The sequence below is a fragment of the Anser brachyrhynchus genome (assembly GCF_964034855.1).
Source record: "Anser brachyrhynchus genome assembly, chromosome: 9".
Lineage (NCBI taxonomy): Eukaryota > Metazoa > Chordata > Aves > Anseriformes > Anatidae > Anser > Anser brachyrhynchus.
This window is the reverse complement of record NC_137703.1, coordinates 572,486-591,473: the sequence shown is the minus strand read 5'-3', so window position 1 is coordinate 591,473 and position 18,988 is coordinate 572,486. Positions and strand designations below refer to the sequence as shown.

The following is an 18,988-nucleotide window of genomic DNA, read 5'->3' as shown; positions in this document are numbered from 1 at the left end:
TTCTGCTATGAATGGCAGAACAACCATGCTGACTGCTGGTTATTTTTGTGAAAGGTGTGTCATCTACGTTCCTGCTCCACCGAGCCTTGTACAGAACAACCCTGCCTCCCAAGCTGTATCATATACGCCTAGTTTCTAACAATGCGTAAGCACTACTGCAAGTTTCCATGACCACCAACATTTTTTTCATAATTTTCTTCTGAGTTAACGTGTCTTCTTGTTAATTATTATTAATGTATCTTCTAATACATAGTTTGCATTACATTTTGTTGTATTACTTACAATAGAGCAAGTAATGAGAAGTAAAGTTTCGTCCTCGTTCCTGGTGTTTTATGAAACCAGTCTGCTTTCAGCTCTGCTGCCCCGCTGGTGGCCGGTAGCTCAGGGGTGAGAGGTACTGGCTGCCCTCAGCGCTGCGTCTGCCCTGTGACCCTCGCCAGCTCCGAAGAAGGAGCAAGCCTGTATTTGTAAGGCAAAGAACTGCACGGACCTGCCTCAATGCAGAAGATCAACCTTCTCACCATGTTTGCTGTGCAGAGGAGAGGGGCCCTGCTTCTGGGGAGCCGCTTCACAGAGAGCTCCTCTCCATCCCACCCCATCCCCTCCCAGCCCACTCTCAAGTAGGAGGCCGGCTGTTCAAGCCATGCTTGTCCATTTCCCAAGGCAAACACAATAACTTCTTACTAGCAAAATACAATCTCGACAACATTTACGTTGGACCAGCTGAAAGCAACAGTTGCAGTGAGCATGAGGTGCTCGGCTCATGCTCCTGGATCAACACCAGCATGTACCAGATCACTTTTAATCCATGAGCATCAACTAAAGTTTTGCTCTGCATCATTTCGAGACTACTAGGTTTCACAATTAAAAAATACATATATACAGTTAGGAGAAATATGTAAATATATTTTGAAGGTTCTTGAAAATTCAGATTTTTTTCTATCACAATAAAAAAAATAGTACGCATGTGTGTCTGTGTGTGTGTGCATGCAGTGAGCATACATATAAACACAAGCATGTGCACTACATGTTACACAGGGTGTGTATCAGGCTTATACCGCCGACCCAGCAATGCCGACCCAGAGGTGCTGCAGACGCGGGTGCTCCGCGCCTGGTGACCCCGCGCTTCAGTGCACGGCTGTGAGGGGAGCCAGGGCTGCACCGGTGCCTCTGCTGGCGGACTCTTTTGAAACAGGTCCACTTTTACTTTTTTTGTTGTTGAAGGTACTACGCCAAGCAGATGATTTATCATGCAGCACCCGCTTAAAGAGTAAATGCAGTCAGCTTCTGTGCTGTGGCACCGGCAGCATATCCAAACTGAAACCTACTTGCAGAAACTTTTCTAAAGAGCACAGCCAGGAAATTACACGTGTCTGCAGATGCTGGGGCGTGGAGCAATGAAGGTGTTGGTGCAGTGGGAGAGGTGCCAGAGGAGACCCCTGCAGGGGCGGCTGGTGCCCTGGCGGGGTGCTGAGGCCTCCGGGGTCCCTGCAGGCAGTATCGCCATGGGGGGGGGGGGTGCTGCTGCTGCCCCCGCTGGGGTCCTTCTGCCCCCAGCAGTTGTGGAGCTGGAGCCATGCGATAGAAGACGTTAATGGAAGCGTGCAGCTGCCCCTCCAGCATCTCGCAGCATGTCCTGCACCACGGAGAAGCCGGCGGGGCCGAACCCAGAGCCCCGCTGCTGTGGGTGTGGGATTCCCCCGGGGCCGAGGCGGAGGCAGCTGCCAGAAGGAAATTCTCCAGCATTTGGTGGGCGCCTCATGCGCAGCTGGCCTGGATAGCTTCAGCGTTAACAAACCAAGCTGCAATCCGAGTTATTTCAGATGATCCTGCGGAGAACACAGTGAAGTTGGAGCCAGTCTGGGGCCAGAACCGGGCAGCGCCCCCCGGTCAGGCCCGCACCAGCCCCGGGATGCTGCCAGCGGGGCTCCGCTGCCCGCGCTCCCCCAGAGGCTTCCCCCGCGCTCCCCTCAGCTCGTTCACGTGAGCTCAGCCGCATGTTTTTCCACCAAAATTCAGAGGGATAGCCCTGGTCTACAGGTTACCACAAACCGAAACAGAAGGAAACTAACGAAATTTCCCTGACCGCAGCGGCGTGAAACCAGTGAGTTTCCCACAGCTCCGTCAGGCAGAGCCGCTGACCCTGGGAACACAGGCCTTCTGGCCAGCCGGCAGGCACCGACCAACATCCCCCTTCCTGCAGCTCGCCCGTCCCCAGCCGGGCTCCCCGTGAGCCGGTGGCTGCGAGGTGCCTGCGGAGCCGGCTCGTGCCCGGCCCCACACCACGGCCCCAGCCCTCGCAGCCCGGCTGGGCCCCGCTGCGTCCCCCCGCTGGGCCCCCGCGGGTGCCCGGCTGCAGCCAGCAGCGTCTCGGGTGAAGCGCCAGGGCCGTCAGCAGTGAGCAGGAGAACAGACCGCGACCAGCACTAATGAAAGTTTAATCACGACGTAGCAGCGGGAGGTGACGGTGAGCCTGGGGCCACGGCTCCGATGGGCGAGCGGGGAGCCGGGCACCCCGGGCACCCCGGGGCGCAGGCAGCGCTGGACGAGATCTGCAACAAAATTTCGGATCTGAACAAATGGAGAGAAATCTTTCATTTCCGTGGGTAAGGTTTTTTCCCCCTTCATTATCACATATTTTAAATTCCAGACTTTTTGTAACATTAAGTTATATTTCATCACAAGACTTATGCGAATGCAGAAAAGGTCTTCAGGTGCTTAGTAACGCGAGTGCAACAGCTTTTCCTCCTCTTCTCTTCTGGCGTTCTTCTCCAGCTAGTCTCCTGTTTCTTAATGCATTAACAATGCTTCTAATTTATTTTTTGATTTATATTTTATTTTTCAGTTTGGAAATCAGTACTACTACTCATCAGGTAAGCATTTCTCTAAAAGATAACATTTTGTACTTGTCTACCAGTTTTTGCAATTGTTTTGCCACGTTATCCTATTGCAGAAATTACTCATCCGAGTGTGCAGTACAACAAACAGCCTTCATAGAGACTTATTTCTTGTGCTCCTTTTCTAAGAAACATGCATTTTCTTCAGGTATTTAAAGGGATGTTTTCTGGATCTGAATCAAAATAGCAAAGTATTTCAACATAAATTGACCTTTTTGTCTAAACATAACAGTTTTCATGGTCAATGGTCAATTTTAGAAGACAGGGAAGAAAAAAAAAAGATAGTGAGTGAAGAACATAAAATACAAGTATTTGGAGAACCTATTCCATCCTTAGGTTGACAAGCACTGAAGCTTATTTCCTGAAATTCGGACAACCACGACATTCTTCTACGCTATAATCATTTGCTTGTGTGGGAGTTATTTTTAACAATTAGTTAAAGTTAGTTGGAAGTGAAATATACAAATGCACATTTATCTATCTAACAGAAATATATCTAAGCCTCACACCCTCACCAGTTTATACATAGTATAACAACTTAGGAGCATAAAATTGATATTTGAGAGTAAATATCACGCACCTTTAAAACAAACAATTTGTAACTAAAAATTGACCATGTTTACCCAGGCCTGATTTAAGCAGAAATATCCCCGGTTGCTGTTAGCCTGCTAGTGTTGAAGGGGGCTGTAAAGGAAAACCCGGCTGCGCAGGGCCCATCCCCACAGCCAGCAGTGGAGCGTGGTGGAGGCAGAGCCGAAAGCAGCGCGCTGCGGCGGTGGCGGGGAAGGAGGCGAGCAGGGCACACGGGGCACGGGTGGTGCGGGGACTGGCGGGGTGAGGGGACGAAGCTGCTGCCACCAGGCACCATGGGCAGTCCTGCTGCTGCCCCTCGGCCCCGTGTGCCATCATCTGTGCTTGTGCTGGGGGCTGGAGACCCTGGGAGCGCGCCAGGAGCCAGCCGTCTCCGAGCACCTGCCCCTCTCTCCCTTCCTCCAGGGACGCCCGGGCTGCGGGACGGACAGAGGGCACGGACCAGGTGGTGCCGGAGGGACCCCGCAGCCTCGCTGCCCGCCCGCGGTGCCCCGGCCTCCCCCGGCCTCCCCCAGGCGGGGCGGCCAGCCCCTCTCGCTGGGCATGGCGACGGTGAGCAGGGCTGCCGAGCCGGGCACGGGCCGGCCTTCGTCCCCCTGACACAGGGCGCTGGAGCCTCGTCCAGAGCTGGTCTCGCCGGGCCGAGGGCTGCAGCCTGCGGCTATCGGTTACAGAAGCACGTCATCGTAGTTACTTATTTATGGGACTTTTAAAGAACACGGCTGTAACACAACCTCAAAACCAACATACTATACTTCACGTTAGATAATAGGTCCAATGGCAAGGCACACAATGTCCCTGCTTCTTGGTGCGTTCCTAGGGAATAGCCTCAGAACAGAAGGCAGAAATTCAGGAGAGCAGGAGGATGTTTTTCTGCTTGCCCACATGGCTGGTCTGCAGAGCATCAGTGCTTGGTGCCGGCCATCCCTGGGCTTTTACCAAGGGGCTTTACCAACAGCTCGGCGGGTTTTCTGCAGGGGAAAGGCAGAGGGGTCCCCAGTGCCGACCTTGCCACCTGTGCCCTCCAATACAAAACCCATCACCTGTCACTGTGACACAAACATAATAAAAAGCTCAAGAGCTTGAAAAGCCTGAAGAGGGCTGCCGGGCTGAGCACACCTCCAAAAAAGGTCCCGTCCTGAAGAGATGTGGGCACAGAACCGCCCTTAGGGTCAGCTTCACGGGATTCCACCTGCTCCATGAGGGGCCCCCACTCACAAATCACGTGGATCAGGGCAAACAACTTGCATGCTCAGGGATATGTGCCTAGTGTTTTTGCTCCGAGGCTGCGGATCCTGCAGGAGCTGCACCCAGCACCTTTCCATCCCCAGGGGCTGCGGAAGGTGCTGTTCGGAGACGCGTCCCGCGTCTTCAGCCGTGACTGGGCACAAGCGCACTTCAGGTTTCGCGAGCCACACTCCGACCTGGCCTACGCTCTGGAGGCAGACAAGGTAATGCTCCAGTGCCGCGTCTTCGCCCCGGGTCAGCCCATGGGATGTGGCAGCCAGAGGTGCGCACGCGCACACCCGTATACCTGCAGACCTGCACACACCCCTCCCGCACCCGCTCTGGTGACACACGGTGGAAACACTGGAGCAGATTTCAGTGGAACAGCTATTCTGATCCAGCAGCGTGCTGCAGACACAATCTCAAAATACCGCAGCACTAAATGCATCCAGGGACAAGCAGAGGGTTGCTGAGGGTGGGCACGTACAGGCGTACTCGCCCATTTATTTGGGGCAATAGTCAGCCACTACTTACTGCCCCACCTGGAAGTGAAATAGGTGAATTTATCTGCATTTTATCTTACTAAAATAGGGTGGTTCTATTCTTCCTTATTTGCCATCATAATACTGCCCCCCAAAGAAGCAGCAGACCAAGATACACATTTAAAATTGCAAATACTCTTGACCTGCCAGGAGGTTAAAATGCTTTTCACAAAGGCAGGTGAGGCTCCCTGAGGTCCAAGGACACTTGAGTGCAGCGAAGAAGGCAGATCTGCCTTGGGCAGCAGGCAGGGCCCTGCATGCGGCCCCCCCTCAGCTGGAGCCGTGCTCCTGCCAGCCCCTGGTCCCTTTGCCACGAGGCGGAGGAGAGGAGGCAGAGCCCATGGTGCTGACCCTGGCCTCTTCTCTGGGGCTGGGACCCCCGCCTCGCCAGGATGCACACGGGCATCCTCCCTGCATGAACAGAGCGACAGAGCCGCCACGGGCTCTTCTTGCATAGAGACTTCTTATTTTTAGGCACATAACATCTTTTTCAACTTACTTTTCTATTTATCTCAGAAGTCAGCAGCCATCCTGAATTACCAGGGAGAAAAGAAACACTACTCCCCTTGATGCTGGCAGCAGGATGGCTCAGACGGTCAGAAGGCTGCAATTTCCAGAAGACCTGCACAGCTCAGCTTGTTTGGGCTCATTAGCACTGGCAAGTGTTTGCTTTCTGTTTCTAGGGGGGAACGAGAGCCATTCTGATGGCTGTACAAGGGAACATCATTAAATATCTGCTCTTCGTAAGAAACACAGAATATACTCACCTGGAAAGGTAAGCAGATGAGCCTTCCTGGGGAAACACAAAAACTGTTTCCTTGCATTATTAGAACTAATACAACTAGCACCTGCCTCCAAGTTTTACCAGATGAGAACTAACTTCAGGGCTGCAGCTACAGATGGGGACTTGCACCCTGCCGGAACGCCGTACCGGGCTCCCAGGCAAGGATTTTCCCACCAAACCGTCGCTGCTGCAGGAGTGGTGCTTGTTTCCTCGGCACAACCTCCGGTGCTGTGGTCGCAGCGGGGCACCCCGCAGCACTCGGACGGTCCCTGTGCCGCTGGAAGCGCCGGGGGCGATGGGCACAGCTGCAGGCACGGCTCCCCTCCTGAATGCCCTGCTGCCTTTACAGGTCCGCTCCTTAGAGCAGCGTGGGCCTGACTCAGGATATTCAGGCAGGACAGGGCCTCTGGGGGCTTGGCTGTGAGCGGGACCACTCCAACCTCAGGGTGTGGGGACTCTGCGTGTTCTTGAGGACGGGCAGACAGCCAGCAGGCAGCTGCAGGGGACATGGGGCGATGGGGACACAGACCCCCTGCTGCCACTGCCCCCGCCTGCCTGCCGCACTCTGCTCTGCCCTGCTCTGCAGATTGTGCAAAATAAGCCAAAAGGAGCAAGGAGAGGCCCTGGCTGCAGCCCTGGCAGACAGCCTCTGGGCAGCAGGAGAAGGTCGGGAAGCCACCGTCTGCCTTATCTCAGCAGCCTCCCACTTCGTCCCTACCGCAGACTACAAAGCAGACAACTTCACTGAACGGGTGAGTATGAAAACACGTTCTGTAAACAATTTTTTTAAAAGATATTTGGCCTGAAGATTTTAGAAAAAAAAAAATCTCATAAACCTGTTCCCTAACTTACGACGCATCACAAATTATAAGCACACAGGCCCCACATCCCAGCTGGAGCTTGGAAGATGTTTCTGTCACCTCGTGAAGGCTTTAGGTGAATCCAGGGGCTGTAATTCTTTTTCATTAAAGACTGATCTTTCTTCTGGAAGAAAAAAAAAAAAGTTGACTTAAAGCCTTTCCTTTGCTATTTGCAAAAACCTGAACTCCACAGTTGAGGAGTGGTCAGAGTAGTTTCTTTTGTTAGTCTTCCATTTGTCTGAAGGAAACACTGAATTAAAAAGCTCTGCTTCTTGACATAATGTCTCCTTTTTGGTTTCTCACCTTATGCTTTTGCCCTACAGATTCAGCTGTTTAACTTTTTTGAGAAAGCAGCAGCTCAGAAATTTATCTTCGACCACATAAATTGTGTACGTATGGAATATTTGCTTTATTCTGAGTTATTTTTTGCTTGCACCCGATCTCTCACGCAGAAGTGGACCTTGCAGAGCTCAATAGCAGGGCCTTCAGCAGGACGGCCAGGCTGTTAGCCCCAGTTGTTCAGGGAGTTCCGTGTTTGTTTTTTTTACTGTGGGAAACGATCCCACTGCCACTGCAGTCACTGGAACCTCACCACAGATGCCAGGCAAACAGCGCAACATTTTGTACGTTATTCAAATTGGTTTCTTGCACCTTTAGAAGAAAAAAACAAACAAACAAACAAACAAACAGAAAAACACAAAACACGTACAAAAATAGGTTAGTCAAGAAATTGAGTTTTTTTTTGTTTGTTTTGGTTTTTTTGCTTGGTCCTATTCAACAGAATTAGTAGCAAAGCCAAAGCCTCCCCACATTAATACCATAGTCATTTGGCTCATTATATTTATCTAGGGTCGATTTAAGCTGAGGAATTGTTTTAATTAAGCATCACGTATGTGCCATAATTCCTTCCCTGTGATTACTTTTTTCTTTTTCCAGTTCAAAAGCGAAGGAAGTAAGGGACTGATCCTGTTTTTATACAGTTTACTTTTCTCTAGGACACTGGAAAGGTATGTTTCATTTTTTTAATAATTTTCTTCTAGTTTAGTTATATTTTATGAAATAGTCTTTTTCTTATTTTAGTTAAATGCCCACTCTTAGACTAATGAGGACAAGCAACAGTCAGAGGAATGTAGAGCTACTGGCTGAATTTTGAGGAAAGAGGCTGATATTGTACGTTAATGTGTGTCCTTCTCGTGCCTACACGTCCAGGAGCAGGCAGGAGGGAGCAGCAGAGAGGCGATGTGCCTGGCTGCACACACAGGAAGAACAATGCACTGTACCAAATCAGGAGTTATTCTACCGATAATCGTAATCAGAGTTACAGCTGATTAAACTTAAACACGAAAATAACAAGAAGTTTATTTAAACACAGGAAAAATACATCAGCATAACTTTATTAGCAAAGGAAGCTGATACAGTCTTTCTACAACCAATGTAATTGCATTTGTGTAAAGATGCTATAGAGAGATACAGAGGCACAGTTGCACCAGTGATTCATACTAACGTGACACTGATGGCTAGTTAGCAAAAAAATTGCAGTGCTACTTCAAATAGTTATATCCAGGTTAAACTTGGGTGGAACTGAGGCACTGACTGAAATCTCTGTTCCATTCTGCAGAAGGTTTGAGTCCGACCCTCGCTTTGAATTTTAACAGAAATAGGCCTGAAATGCGAGAGCTCAGGAGGAGCATAAAATTACTGTAGTAGGACACTACTGCTGTGCTCAAAAAAGAAAAATAAATGATTCTGTGAAATTTCTTTCTGTTTTCCTTGTTAGTCAGACATGATGTATAAAGCTCCAATCACTGACCTGGACATTACAGCGATATTTTGTGTCTGGTTGCACAGGGTCCAAAAAGATTTAGGTGGCACGACAGCTCATCTGTTAGAATTCAGTTGTGGAACTGTCATCTGCACACAGGTAAGGTCAGCCTAACTTTCCAAGTGTTTTTGTCATTGTTATTCCTCCTATGTTTGATTTTCGAAAACACCCCCACCTGTTAATCACCTAAAAAAGTCGTAAGGCGACATTTGCTGTAGGCGTTACCTGTGACCTGCCGGCGGTGCCATCGGAAGGCCGGTGAGCAGGCAGGGGTCCCGCGGCCGCCCCGCGCTGTGCGGGGCCAGGGCCCGGGGCCGGGCTCCCAGCGCCTGCCCTCGCGCTGCTCCAGCCTGACCGCGGCCCCCTCCTGCAGCCACTGCTCCACGTCGTGCTGGCGGGCAGCGCGTGCCCCGGCCGCCGCTGCGAGGTGGGCTTCCTGCGCTGGAGCCGGGAGGAGGCCGGGCACCGCCTGCCCCCGGTGAGCCCTGTGCACCCCATCCCCAAAACCGCTCCCGTCCCCAAACCTGCTCCCATCCCCAAACCCTGCTCCCATCCCCAATCCCACTCCCATCCCCAAACCCACTCCCATTCCCAAACCCCGGCCAGCTCAGGAGGCCTGCAGCTGGGCAACAAGGGCTGCCTTGGCTCCTGCTCATCCTGCATGGCAATGAGGATGAGCAGGCAGCAGCGCTGCAAGGCAATCCATACCCAGAGCAGTGTAACTGAGCTCCCGGGGAGCTCTGACGATGCTGAGCACCTGCTGACAGTGAAAGCAGACCTGAACTGCCCGTTCCACCCCTAGGTTGGAAGCGTGCTGAAAACCCCTAAATTTCCTATCTGGCTGTGCAGCATCAACGGGATGCACAGCGTCCTCTTCAGCACCAACAGGCTGCTCTTGTCCGACTGGAAGATGGAGCACGTTTTTCATCTGTACTTCTACAACGGGCAGCGAGGGCAGACGAGAACAGCCCACCTCACAGTAGGTGAGCACTCAGCCTGTGTCCGGGGGGCACCGAGCTGCAGGTGTCACGTACAGGCGTGCGTGGAGCTGTGTATGCATAGCGCTGCGTGTATCTGCCTACATACACAACCCAACGGAGCAGTGTACGTGCACTGATACAGACACATGCATACAGCACGTGTTTGCGTTTCCCTGCCCAAGAGCAAGGTGCTGCCAGGCGCCCCTGAAGCCTCACACGCCCCGGGCAGTGCGGGTTGCTCCGAGCGGCGCGCTCAGGAAGGGCGTTCCGTGCTCCCCACGCACTGCGCAGTCACCTCCACTTCCTGAACACCCAGCCCTCGGCTCTCCTTTCACCATGGCATTTAAAAACAAGAAACTTGAAAAACATCACACTGAAGGCTGAGCCTGCAGGAAAGAGGGGTGAAGCGAGATTCGCTGTCACAGTACGCAGCATGGCCGCAGAGACGGCTGCGTGCACCTGTGCAGAACTGCGACCTGCAAACACGCTGCAGGGCAGCGCTTCCGCAGGCCCCCCCCACCAGGTGGGCAGCCCACCTGCAGCAGCTCAGCTCTTTTGCTTTTAACCTTTAAATTTTTTTTTTGGGGGGGGGGGAAGGGGATGACCGTGTGGGTTAGGTGTTTTTTAACTGCATTTCCTTTCCAGACACTCACTCCCATCACTGGGAAGAGGGCCGCTGTGCAGACACAAGCAGCCCAGGGAAGAGGTCTCCGTCTCTAGAGATGGCAATCAGGACCAGGTGGCCAGGCGCGGCTGTCAGCTGGAACGGGACGGATCCCTTCTTCTGAGGCATGCCAGCGTCTCCCCCTCCTGCCACAGAGCACTGCGGTCTGAGGGGGAAAGGGCGCTGCCACCGGCAAAACCAGGCGCGGACGCCGAGCGGATGCCCTGCTGCGCGGGGCGTCACACCTGCTCTGAAAGCCTGCACCAGTGGTGCGCAATCACTGGCGATGACACCTCCTTGCACACGATTTTTGGGTGGTGGGATGCAGTCTGCTTCTCACTGAAGTTGGCAGAGGAAAGAAAAGAGCATGGCAACATGATTTCCTTCCAGGCGGAGATGTTAAAAAAAAAAAAAAAAGAAAAAAAGGAAGTGCTGTGAATGTGCTGAACACAGTGAAAGCGAAAACAATATTGAGTGCTGACAATACTGTGTGCATCAAATTTATTTAATCCAGCGTAGGTAACTAGTTTATCTGGCTGCAACAAGAAAGGTTTTTCCCCAGCTCTCCCAGCTGTGACTTGTGTGTGTGGCTCCCTCTCTTCTGCTCTCGGCAGCAGGCGGAGCCCAGACCCCCTGCAGCACTCGTGGGGTCCTGGCACCCCGAGGCAGCCCGGCCGAGGCGGGCAGGGCGCACCGCTGCTCGCACGCACTGACTGCCTTCCACTTCCTTTTTTAGACGTTGCCCAAAAAAGATCTGTTAGTCATACCAAAATGTGTGTTGCTAATCACAACTGTACTGAGAACAATAAACCTTTATGCAAGTGATCCCGAAACTTGGACTCTTAGCTGACAAAAGAGAAGAGGAAAAAAAATAGAAAGAGAGAGAGAGAGGGTCCATAACGAGCCAGAAGCGCCCCTGGGACGGGAGAGGAGCCTGCTGGTTAGCAAGCTAACGTGGGATCCGCACTTGTCCTTGCTCCCTTCACAGAACCATAGAAACACAGAATGGCTCGGGTTGGAAGGGATTAAAGCCCCTTTAGTTCCAACCCCCTGCCAACAGCACCTGGAGCAGTTTGCCAGGGCGATGAAGCAGAGCCTGCGGCCGCCTTGCTCCCGGCACCCCGAGGTGACCGTCGCTGCCTGGCGCAGCCTGCGCGCTCCCGCTCCAGAGGTAAGCCGGGTCTGCGCGGCCCCTCGCCGTGAGCGTGCTGGGGGATGCTGGGCACGGGCCGGGACGTGGGGCATCACGAGCAGGTCCCGGCCCCAGCCTCTGCCCCCCGCCCCCACAGCGCCGCGTCCTGTGCACGCAGGAACACAGGTGCAGAAATGCATGCGTGATTTCTAAAGAAAGGAAAAAAAAAGCAGAAGCTGTGCTTCACCAGACTGATGAAACACACTCGCTGCCTCCCTCGGGCTTTCATCCTTCTTCCCCCACATTTCTATGTCTTTTTATAACTGCAGTGCAAGGCTAAATTCAACGTGCTAATTCCCCTCAATGAGAACTAAGTTCTTGCTCATTTCTATTAGTTAAACTTGGCTGGAAAAAAAAATCGGTGAGGGACGGGGGAATTCAGCAGCTCTGACACCTCAGAAAGCTCTGTACTTGTGACAGCGAGCACAACTACAGATTTTTGTTTCTAGTCCAGAAATTTATTTGCAGAAGACAAATAAACCCCTCTCACACCCCACATGCTCAGGAGCGTTGTCACGCACTGAAACAAGGAGTATTTGGGGGGGCAGGGGCTACCTGAGAAACTGCTTAACACATTGGCAAGAAATGCAGGACACAAATCCAGACATGCAGATGAAACTCATGCCACAATTTGGCACCTTGCATGAGTCAATCTCAAAGAGGCAAGAAATTTGGGAGCCCCTGAAAGCTCACGGACAAGGGGCAGGACTTTGCCTCCAAGAGACCAGGACACGGAGGGGAAATGGGATTACTTGTGTGAAATGGCTCCCGAGTGCCACACAGGGCCTCCCGAGGGACCCTTTCTTTCGTTTTTTTTCTTTTTCAGAGTGCTTAGAGCCTGACTGTACATGAGGCGCAGATTTTTTAAATTGAAATTGAAAAGCCAGTAACCTACACGTGAAATAAGAAATGCGTGTCCACATCCGCAGAGATGCTGCTGCAGCAACGCGGTGCGGCCACCTCCACCCCATGCAGCACCCTGCCCCTGGGCCGCCCCACTGCCCCATCCTCATCAGGGGCTCCTTTCTCCATTTTTCCTGGCTTTATAAAGCATCGTTTTGCTGGAAACAGTCACTGCAAGGGCTTAGACACAGCATCCTGCTGCGCCAGTGGATGCCTCGTACTTTTCTGGCACTTGCCCTGTCAGCTCAGCCGACATGCGCCTTCCCACCCGCCCCAAGCAGAAGAACAGACTCTGTTCAGGGTATATTTAAACCAGACAACCATCTTCTCAAAGATGTTTTGTACATTATTTATTTAACAGGAGGCTTTGGAGTGCTAAAAATAAAAATAAAAGTGGAAAAGCCACATTCTAACGTGTAAATATACATATACAAAAATAATGTATTTTAAAATTACTCAGTATTGGGGAAAAAAAATCTTTGTATAAACATCCACACCATTCCAGTCTATTTGTGAAAAGGCTCTTAGTTTTTCTCTTCCCTGTGCCACAGAATACACAACAAACCACAAAACAAGCAAGAGGATTCTTCCCCAAAGACCGTAGGAATATCCTCGCCTTGTTTTCACCCCCGGCTGTGGAATCAATTTCCTCGATAATACTTCTGCTGCAGCCAGCCAAGCCGTGGGCTGCGGGAGCCTGGAGGAACTCTCCAAAGCCAGTTCCAGCTCCCACAGTGCCGCTGAAAGACCACGGTATTTCCATGAGATAAACTGGTCACGGGCAAGTGATGGCAGAATCTGTGCCACAAAAGTACTCCAGAAATCTACAGATCTACCAAAATTTAATCCAGTGAACAAATTAAAACGCAAGCACGGAGCATCAGCGCGGTGCACAGGAGCACCATGCAGCACAGACAGTGCCTAAATTAACTCACAGAGGCCACTGTAAAATTATTCTGCAGTGGTCTTATGTATTTGGGGACTTCCAAACAGCACGCTTCAGACAGACTTTTACCATTACTTATTCAGCCAGGCCTGCCCCCTCCTTCTGCTCCACCGCTGATCGGCGGCGGCGTGGCGGGACCGGCCGCAAGCGGGCTGGCAGCAGCTGGGCGCTTCCAGCACGCCGCAGCCGCCCCTCGCACCGCTGCTGGGAGCTGCCAGCCGCGTTTGGGGGTTAAACTCGGTGGCTTTGATTACGGAAGCATCTTAATAGCAATGCAAATGGACCTTAAATAGCATCGTCCAGGTTCTAAGTAACACGCACGTTACGTACATGTGCTCTTGAACTAACACACATGAAAATGTAACCCAATGGCTTTTTTTTTTTTTAATAGACTGCTTCATGAAACATGGCCCTATTCAAAGCCAAATGCAACCATAAACAAACCGGTAAATTCAGTGCACTCGGAAGAAAATCTACAATAAAGATCCGCTTCGTGCAGGATTGTGAAAGGGTTCTTATAAGGGCCTAGGTCCAAAGCAAAATGAAGCACACCTTTCTGATGAGATGAGAGGCAATCTGCCAGTCTTAAACACTGTTAAAATGCACAAACGTTCCCCAGAGGGAACCGGGGCACCCAGGCAGCTCCGCGGACAGGCGGAGGGGCGAGGCGAGCCGCAGCGCGGCCGCGTGCTCGGGGTGCGCAGCACGCACAGGCCCCCAGAGCACACGGTCTTCACCGGGCTGGCTTGAGGGGAGAGGAACGCTGCTCTCCTCACGCTGGCCCCAGCTGCTCCTCTCTTACAGCTGTTACAGGAACCAGTGGCAGCAGAGAAGGTGCCCGTCTCGCGGTGCTGCGGGCAGTACCTCTCGGGGGAAGGACACCCGGGATCTGCAGAGACCCACGTATGCCTTGTGGTGGCTCCAGAAGCCCCCAGCCCCAAATAAACTAAAAATAAACTGAAGCCAAGGATAGAAGAATGGGGTCTTGCTTAATCTCATTGATGATTTCTAAATAAAACAATCGTTATTATTAAAGCCAGGAATGGAAGAATGGGGGCTTGCTTTATCGCATTAAAAGTAGATATTGCTGTGTCTTTGCTTACTACTGTGCAAATTAACCGAAACAAGGAGTCTCGGGGCCCCTCAGAGAGGATGTTTCCTGACAAAAATGGGGAACCTGTCTCAAAAACCAGCTGAGACCGACCTTGTGGCTTGGACAAGAGCCAAGGAGCAGCTGAGTCTGTACAAAGGCAGGGGGTCAGTTAGTGGTGATGAAGAGTTATCAGCCTTCATCCCCACGACCCCCTGACGACCACCACCAGAAGGCACTGCGCAAGCGCAGATGGGAGGAGTTTATGGAAATGACTTCTTGGAGCTAATTTTAATTCAAACTGGGGATAGGTTCCGCATATGTATAGGAGTACTGGGAAACTTCATGCATAGGTAACTCTTAACTGCATAAAACGAAGGCAAGCTGCCGCGTTGGGGTGTGCATGCCTTTGGGAGCTATCCCGCATGCGCCCAGCGCCGAAATAAACCACATAGCTACTTTATAACTCATTTGCTTTGAGCTGTAGAGTTCTTCCACAAATCAAAACCACGTCATGCTTTCACTGTGCTCTAGATGAGATTTCCAGAGGTTTTCTGCCAAGGAGATAGTTCAGTTCCTGACCTTGTGATTTCTTGAGATAAACTTTCCCCTAAATCTCTGTAAGAGGTGCCAGGTTTAACGCCTCTCATCTTTGTGTAAGACAGGAGGGAGCAGGAAACAGCACATCCACACAATCTGCTCTGCCAGACCTCACCACAGCACCAGAGGCTGGCAGCCTTTAAGAGGAAAAACAGCTTCGTGTTTTTTCACTCAGAAAAGAAAACCCCTTGGGTTTATCCAACTGACAACCACCTCCAGGTCTTCCAAACTGGATGCTGAACCCAAAGTGCTACGCAGGCCAGGGAAGCACACGCACAGCAGCGGGTCACGAAATTCTCGCCTGTGACCTCCTCTGCTCGTGGCGCCCAGCCTCCTGCCCAACGCTTCCCGCTCCCGTCACCGCGACTCCTCAGTCCTCTTGGCTGATGACATTTTTCACCTTTGTCCTGTGGTGACCCTCCAGCCTGATGCGATTTCTGTAATTATCTAAATGCTCCCAGTGTTTGGACAGGGTTTCCTAAATACTGCAAGAGTGATTGGATTTGAGGTCACCCACACCTGTAGCAGTATCACGCACACGGCCACTCTCCGCCTATGTCCGTGTGTTGCTGATGCATACTGAAAACAAAAGCGGCAGCAGGACAGAGAATCACTCTTTCTTCATAGACTCTCTTAACTCATTCTTGGTTTTTTTGCAACTCATCAGCCACTAATTTAATCCTTAAAGAAGCCCTTGCGTCACACCTACAAGTTAGCTTCAGAAATGAGTAAGTAAGAGTACCCTTCAGTGAGCGTTACGGACCAGGAGCTTGGCATGGCCGAGGCAGAAGAGCACAGCCCTGCAGAGAAGCCAGGCACAGGTCGGGCAGGAGGTGGGCTCGGCAGGTCTGCAGCCCAGCCTCCAGGCAGGGCCTCGGGGGCTGCCGGGGGTGCCCGGGGCTTTCTGCAGCCCAGCCCTGAAAGCCCTGGGGATGGACGCGGCACAGCGTCGCAGGGCAGGCCAGGGGCAGCCCGGTGCTCGACTGTCCTAACGGTGGAGAAAAGTCCTTAAATGTGAACAGGCACCAGTAATTCAGGAGAAAACAAGAAAACATAAGTAAAGATAAAAAAATAAAAAAATTTAGAAAATCAGGTACCACGGGAAACTTAATGAAAGATTACCAGAAGGTGGTTGACACACTGGGTATCAGTCATCAAAAATGCACGTGTGAGATTTTCCACTTCAAACAGAAAGGCAACACAAGCACAGAACCACTCTTCTGGGGACTTCCACCCATCCCACGCACGCGTAAGTGGTTATTTACATCCTCATACAGGTTTGTTCCAGTCTGGACAGGGTAAGTATATATATATATATATAAATATATATATATATATGCGCGACCATTGCTTCCTTTCATAAACTACTGATTTCAGTCAATCCTGTTCCGGTGTTTTTCCCTTTTGTTTGTTTTCTTGGTTGGGTGTTGTTTTGGTGCTTTTTTTTTTTTTTTGCTTGTTTTTGGGGGGTGGGGAGCTTGTGGGGGTTTTTTTGTGTTTTTTTGGGGAGGGCGGGAGGGTGGTCAGAAAAGGACTCAGCATACCAGGATGAAGGCTAGAATCTCAGAACCTATTAACCTCAGTTCTCTAACTTCAAAAGAAACACTTATCACCTGTGGCAAAATTTCTGAAGATATAGGGAAACTTACTGAAACCTTATTAACTATAGCCTTTTTCAGTCATATAACTTCAGGCGAAAATGGTACAAGGTTTGAAAATAAAGCATTTCAACTGTACTATGCCTGAATCTATTCAATTTCCCCTCCCCTCTCAGCAGTTAGCTATCAAGAGTATGGCTTTCTGCTGTGAACTCAGTTTTAATCAGACCCAGTTTGTTAATTCATTGGTGAAGATCCTACGTGTAATTTTATTCCAAGATGCCAAAATACTGTCATTCTTTGCCTGTGATTTTTTTTTAAAGTGTTCAGTGTTAACTCCCAAATCCTTCCTCAGTGGCGTCTACTTACCCACATCCTTCCTTAGTGGTGTCTGCTTTCTAAGGCTCCATGGAGAGAAGGCTACCACAGGCTTCAACCAGTGAAGTGCCTGTTTAATACCTATAAGAATTCAGCAAGAATTCAGGTGCATGTTCCCTGGTGAGGTTTACCCTACAACACTGCTAATTTTTTTCTTGTGAAGTGCAAGACTTTCCATTATGTCTGAATGTGCTGTGTAAACGATTTCTCAGAATACCAGACAAAGGGAAAACAAACAACAACAACAAAAAACACTATCACCTGAACTACATACTAAAGGATTTCTTTTTTTTGGTATCTTGGGCTGTGTCATCTTGCAAGGTTTAATAGTACTTCACAAACAGGAGAAAAAAAAAAAACAGACTTCTGATAATAAGGCACTTTCTTTTTAATGAAAGTTGAGAACAGATAGTGCCTTCATTACAATTTTCACAAGGCTGAGAGTCACGAATGAGTCATGCAGTTGCACATGCTAAAGGAACTTTGATAATAACACCCTTTTAGGGAAGTGTTAATAATGCTTGCTGTGGGTATCAGAAGAAAGTATTGCTCATTTAAGGACATGAAGAGTCAAGTCACAAGGAGAACTCTTGCAAAAGCAATGTATGTAATTGGAACATTTTGCTGACAGGGTAAATAACCTTGTATTACGGCACTCACTTACGGTCATCCAGATCGGTTGTGCTGCTCAGGGGCACTGAAGCAGTATTTTGTACGAAAGTTCAGAACTGCATCTAATCCCAGAGCAAGGAGAGCCACAAAATCACAGGAGGCGGATGACTATTAAACTTATACAAAATATGCACATTTAACTACAGCTCTGCCATCTACAAGAAAACACTTATTTTTTCTTCGGTCTTGCTATAAAACAAGAAGGACTTTGGAAGCTTTCTGTCCTGAGACTGTCTTCACTTCTCCAAGGCTTCTAAAACACAGGATGTCTATAACATCACATTTTATATTCAAACTTCTTTTGTCTGGGGAACTAAAATTGCTCAACTTATTTCACCATCTGACCCTCACATAGAAAACAGTGCTGCAGAAGAGAGTATTTCACTCTAAGCACCACTTTTAAATAAAGCTATCCTTTATTCTTTCTCACATTTTCACGTTACAAGCCTTTCCTAAAGCAAGGCATCAAGCCGCGCCCGGTTCCCCTAAGGCTCACACGCACGCTCACGTTTGCCCGAGCGATCTCATTTACGCCGGCCGCTGCCGCGTTTGGGCCGTTCGGTTCCGCACACCGCCCTTCGCGCACGCCGGCGGCCGCCTTCGGCTCCCCGGGAACCGCCGAGGCTCCGGCGCCGGGGCCCCGCAGATAACGGCGCCGCCGCGCGCTGCCCGCCGGCCCCCCAGCGCCACCACCCCGCGGCCCGCGGCCCGCGCCTCACAGGCCGCTGCCCGCCGCGCCCGGGCGCGGGGCGACGCCGCCCGGCGACAGCCCGCCCTGCGGCCGGCTCCGCTCGCGGCTCCGCAAGGCTCGCCCGCTGCCGGAGCGCCGCTGCGGAGGGCTGCGGGCCGCCCGGGCTCGGGGACGGGCCCGTCACGCGCGGCGGACGCGCGGCGGAACGGCGACCGGCGGAGCCGCCGGGTGAAGGCGGCGCAGGGGCCGCGGCCCGGCCCGCTCCGCCGAAGGGATTTCCGCAAGGCGGCCGCGGCGCGCTCGGCCCCGCTCGGCCCCGCCGCGGCGCGGTGCCCGTGTCCCCGCGCAGCAACGCCCGCGGGGCCGGCGGCACCTCGGGGCCGGCGGCCGAGCAGCGCCCGAGTCACGGCCGGGCGGCGGCGGCCGCGCCGAAACCGCCGCGCTTCGCCTCGGGGCGCGGCCGCCCCCGCGGCCCCGACGCCCTCCGGCACCCGCGGGGCCGGGCCGCAGCGGGGCAGCCCCGGCGCGGAGCGGAGCATGCTCGGAGCGGC

The 18,988-nt window shown here is 51.7% G+C and overlaps 1 protein-coding gene across 11 annotated transcripts; it reads left to right on the top strand.

Annotated features, from left to right (window-relative positions):
* Positions 1-668: 668 nt before the first annotated feature.
* On the top strand, positions 669-18,908 carry MINDY4B (MINDY family member 4B). Of its 11 annotated transcripts, XM_080604695.1 has the most exons (12): positions 680-2,606; positions 2,846-2,873; positions 3,894-4,040; positions 4,820-4,939; positions 5,941-6,032; positions 6,628-6,793; positions 7,225-7,290; positions 7,838-7,908; positions 8,750-8,822; positions 9,097-9,201; positions 9,526-9,706; positions 10,349-18,908. In XM_080604695.1, exons 1-12 carry the CDS (start codon positions 2,491-2,493, stop codon positions 10,489-10,491), a joined length of 1,308 nt encoding a protein of 435 aa, XP_080460821.1. In that variant the 5' UTR covers positions 680-2,490; the 3' UTR covers positions 10,492-18,908. The 11 variants fall into 11 exon arrangements, 8 of the variants coding, with proteins under 8 accessions (XP_080460825.1, XP_080460821.1, XP_080460823.1 ...); XR_013955072.1 differs by lacking the exon at positions 3,894-4,040 and having other exon boundaries at positions 680-2,873; positions 10,349-11,538; positions 14,213-18,908; XR_013955073.1 differs by lacking the exon at positions 3,894-4,040 and having other exon boundaries at positions 680-2,873; positions 10,349-11,538; positions 13,014-18,908.
* The last annotated feature ends 80 nt before the right edge of the window (positions 18,909-18,988 follow it).